This window comes from Nicotiana tomentosiformis, chromosome 2 (assembly GCF_000390325.3).
Source record: "Nicotiana tomentosiformis chromosome 2, ASM39032v3, whole genome shotgun sequence".
Taxonomy (NCBI): domain Eukaryota; kingdom Viridiplantae; phylum Streptophyta; class Magnoliopsida; order Solanales; family Solanaceae; genus Nicotiana; species Nicotiana tomentosiformis.
The window spans coordinates 56,828,298-56,832,446 of NC_090813.1; the positions used below are offsets into that span (position 1 = coordinate 56,828,298).

The following is a 4,149-nucleotide window of genomic DNA, read 5'->3' on the forward strand; positions in this document are numbered from 1 at the left end:
GCGCTACATCTTTGAATGGATGTAGGTGGTTCCATTGCAGATAGTGCAGATCGTAGATAGGTGGTGCTCTCTTTCTCTCCTCACAGCAGTCTTGGTGAGCCCCATTGCTCTCAGGGGTCATGTAGTCCTTCTTTTGTATAAGCTTTCCTATTTTGAGGTATAGCCGGGGCCTTGTTGCCGGCATTATCATGTTGTTCTTTTGTATTCTTAGAGGCTCCGTAGACGTTTATGTGGGTCATGTATGTATGGTGGGGTGGTTGTTGGCTGTTGATCCCTTATTTGATAATGTGGGTGAGGATAATCCCCCTACTATCACATTGCCTGATTCGTCTACTCCAGAACAGACTACCCCAGTTCCTACACCCGTGGAGGGTGCCACAATCCCTCCCGTTGATATATTTGTTTCACCTCTAGCCCCAGCTCCAGGTCCCGGTATTTCTGATGGGGATCTAAGGGAGCTATTCAGATGCTGACTCAGTTAGTAGCTTCTCAGGCCCAGAGATCAAATGTTGCATCCACCTTATTTAGCTCACAAGAGGATTCTTCTGATTCCAGGGTAAACAGGTTCCTTCAGTTATACCCTCCAGTGTTCACATGTACTGATCCCGGGGCAGACCCGCAGGATTTTATTGATGAGATGCATAAGACTCTCCGAGTTATGCGTGCTACTGAAGTAGAGGGAGTAGAGTTGGCCTCTTATCGTCTGAAAGGGGTGGCATATTCCTGGTTTGAGATGTGGGAAGATTCCCGTGAGGAGGGGAGCCCTCCGGCGAGATGGAGTAAGTTCCCGGATGCCTTCATCGACCATTTCTTGCCTGCCGAGACTAAGGCAGACTATGTTGTGGAGTTTGAGACCCTTAAACAGGGTAGTAGGAATGTGTGGGAGTATCACATGGAGTTCGTGCGCCTGTCGAAGTATGATGTTCATATGATGCCGACGATGGAGGCAAGAGTGCGTCGATTTGTGCAGGGCCTTAGCCCTTTGGTTATTAATGAGGCTGCCACAGCTGCTCTAAATTCTGACATGAACTATGGAAGGATGGTAGCATTTGCCCACGCTAGGGAGGCTCGAAAGTTAAAGCTCAGGATGGAACGGGAAAGTAGTAGTATGGTCTGATCAGTGGGCAACCTAAGGGATTCATTCGGAGGTGGGAGATCATCTTTTCGGGGAGGATCATCAGGGCCATCCCAGTCTTATGCTCAGTCTTCAGCTAGTGCCATGCCATCAGGGCATGGCCAGCAGTAAGGGAGTCATTTTAGGCGCGGTCAGCAGGGGTCCCACCATCAGGGTCGATTAGGAGGGAGATTCCAGCAGCAGCAGAGGGCCCCATGCCCTAAGTGTGGGAGGATACATTTAGGAGTCTGCTACCTGGACATGCCAGTATATTACGGATACGGAATGAAAGGCAATATTCAGAGGGAGTGTCGTGCATCCCGTCAGGGTGCAGGCAGGGGCACAGCTCAGTCATCCAGTCCTACAACTGCCACATCTTTAGCACATCCTCCAGCTCGAGGCTCTTCAGCACTCGCAGGGCGTGGTACAGCTAGGGGTGGTGCACAGAGTTCGGGAGGACCCAGCCGATTCTATGCTATGAGTGGTCGACAGAGTGCAGAGGCTTCCCCAGATGTCATCATAGGTATATTGACTGTTCAATCTCATGATGTGTATGCCCTTATTAATCCAGGATCTTATTTGTCCTATGTTACTCCTTATGTTGCTACGAGCTTCGGGATAGAACCGGAACAGCTTCATGAGCTGTTCTCTGTATCTACTCCGGTTGGCAAGTCTATTATGGCCACACGAATTTATAGGGATTGTGTTGTCAAGGTGCGTGGTCGGGATACCATGGCCGATCCTATTGAACTAGGGATGATTGATTTTGATGTAATAATGGGAATGGATTGGCTCTATTCATGTTTTGCCAAACTTGACTGTCGGACCAGAATTATGAGGCTTGAGTTTCTTAACGAGCCAAATGTTGAGTGGGAGGGGAATAATGTTATGCCGAAAGGTAGGTTTATTTCTTACCTTAAGGCCACAAAGATGATCAGGAAGGGGTATATTTATCATTTGGTCCGAGTGACGGACACCACTGTTGAGGTGCCTACCCTTGAATCTGTACCAATTGTGAATGATTTCCCCGATGTCTTTCTGGATGAGCTCCCCAGAATACCTCCAGACAGGGAGATTGATTTTGGGATTGATATGATGCCAGGCACGCAACCTATATCTATTCCACCTTATAGAATGGCGCCGACAGAATTAAAAGAGCTAAAGGAACAACTGAGGGATTTGTTAGAGAAAGGTTTCATACGACCGAGTGTGTCGCCTTGGGGCGCACCGGTTCTCTTTATCAGAAAGAAAGATGGATCGTTAAGGATGTGTATTGATTACCGGCAACTCAACAAAGTTACAATAAAAAACAAATACCCATTGCCTAGAATAGATGATTTGTTTGACCAATTACAAGGTGCTAAGTTCTTCTCCAAAATTGATTTGCATTCTTGGTACCATCAATTGAAGGTAAGGGAGTAGGATATTCCGAAAACAGCTTTCAGAACCCGGTATGGGCACTTTGAATATTTGGTAATGTCTTTCGGGCTAACAAATACCCCGACAGCTTTCATGGATCTTATGAATCGAGTCTTCAGGCCGTTTCTTGACTCTTTTGTGATAGTATTCATTGACGACATCCTTGTATATTCAAGAAGTCGAGAGGAACATGTCGACCACCTCAGGGCAGTTCTACAGACTCTTCATCACCACCACTTGTATGCAAAGTTCTCGAAATGTGAATTTTGGCTTGAATCTGTTACATTCCTGGGTCATGTCATCTCAGGAAAAGGATATAAGGTTGATCCTCAAAAAATTGCGGCGGTAAAGGATTGGCCTAGACCTACTACTCCAACAGAGATTCGTAGTTTCTTGGGTTTGGCCGGGTATTATAGGAGGTTCGTGGAGGGGTTCTCCACTCTTGCCTCTCCATTGAATACATTGACGCAGAAGGCGGTTAAGTTCCAGTGGTCCGATGCTTGTGAAAGGAGCTTTCAGGAATTGAAATCAAGATTGACTTCGGCACCGGTATTGATCCTACCAGAGGGTACTGAGGGGTTTGTGGTGTATTGCGATGCTTCAAGGATCGGTCTTGGGTGTGTATTAATGCAACATAGTAAGGTTATAGCATATGCTTCAAGGCAGCTTAAGAATCATGAAAAGAACTATCCAACTCAACTTAGAGCTTACAGCGGTGGTTTTTGCATTAAAAATTTGGCATCATTATTTGTATGGAGTCCATGTAGATGTATTCACGGACCACAAAAGTCTCCAATACATTTTCAAGCAGAAGGAATTGAACTTAAGGCAGAGAAGGTTGCTTGAGTTGCTCAAAGATTACGACATCAACATTTTGTATCATCCGGGGAAGGCTAATATGGTGGCGGATGCTCTTAGTCGGAAATATATGGGTAGTTTGGCTCACTTGGAGGCATGTCAAAGGCCCTTGGCCTGGGAGGTTTACCAGTTGGCTGGTTTGGGAGTTCGTCTTATGGACTCTAGTGAAGGGGGAGTGATTGTGCGGAATAGGGCGGAATCATCGCTTGAGACAGAGGTCAAGGAGAAGCAATACAGTGATCCAGTGTTAGTGCAACTGAAGGAAGGGATTCATAAACATAAGACTACAGCTTATTCTCTTGGCATGGATGATGGTACATTACGGTACCAAGGACGACTATGTGTTCCAAACGTAGATGGTCTTCGGGAAAGAATCATGGCAGAAGTGCATACTTCTAGATATTCCGTGCACCCAGGTTCTACAAAACTGTATCATGATCTCAAGGAAGTTTACTGGTGGAATGACATGAAGAGGGGTGTGGCGGACTTTGTGGCAAAATGTTCAAACTATCAACAAGTGAAGGCCGAGCATCAAAGGCCCGGTGGGTTAGCTTAGAGTATAGAAATTCCAATGTGGAAATGGGAAATGATCAACATGGATTTTGTGGTAGGGTTACCGCGCACTCCACGTAAGTTTGACTCAATTTGGGTGATCATGGATCGACTCACAAAATCAGCTCACTTTTTGCTGGTTAAATCCACCGACACTGCGGAACAATATGCTCAATTGTATAACAAGGAAATAGTCAGGCTTCATG

The 4,149-nt window shown here is 46.2% G+C and overlaps 2 protein-coding genes across 2 annotated transcripts; both read left to right on the plus strand.

Annotated features, from left to right (window-relative positions):
- Positions 1-733: 733 nt before the first annotated feature.
- LOC138904845 (uncharacterized) lies at positions 734-1,117 on the plus strand. Its single transcript, XM_070193346.1, has one exon. The coding sequence runs from the start codon at positions 734-736 to the stop codon at positions 1,115-1,117; it is 384 nt and encodes a 127-aa protein (XP_070049447.1).
- A 282-nt stretch (positions 1,118-1,399) lies between these two features.
- On the plus strand, positions 1,400-3,059 carry LOC138904846 (uncharacterized). The gene is made up of 3 exons (XM_070193347.1): positions 1,400-2,216; positions 2,841-2,940; positions 3,005-3,059. The coding sequence occupies exons 1-3, from the start codon at positions 1,400-1,402 to the stop codon at positions 3,057-3,059; spliced, it is 972 nt and encodes a 323-aa protein (XP_070049448.1).
- The last annotated feature ends 1,090 nt before the right edge of the window (positions 3,060-4,149 follow it).

Bases quoted from the DNA above. Each gene is read 5' to 3' on its own strand.
- LOC138904846 (XM_070193347.1), top strand. From the start codon at position 1,400: ATGAAAGGCAATATTCAGAGGGAGTGTCGTGCATCCCGTCAGGGTGCA. The intron at 2,217-2,840 runs GCACGCAACCTA...ATGTCATCTCAG, and splicing joins TGGGATTGATATGATGCCAG to GAAAAGGATATAAGGTTGAT. The intron at 2,941-3,004 runs GTATTATAGGAG...ACATTGACGCAG, and splicing joins AGTTTCTTGGGTTTGGCCGG to AAGGCGGTTAAGTTCCAGTG.
- LOC138904845 (XM_070193346.1), top strand. From the start codon at position 734: ATGTGGGAAGATTCCCGTGAGGAGGGGAGCCCTCCGGCGAGATGGAGT.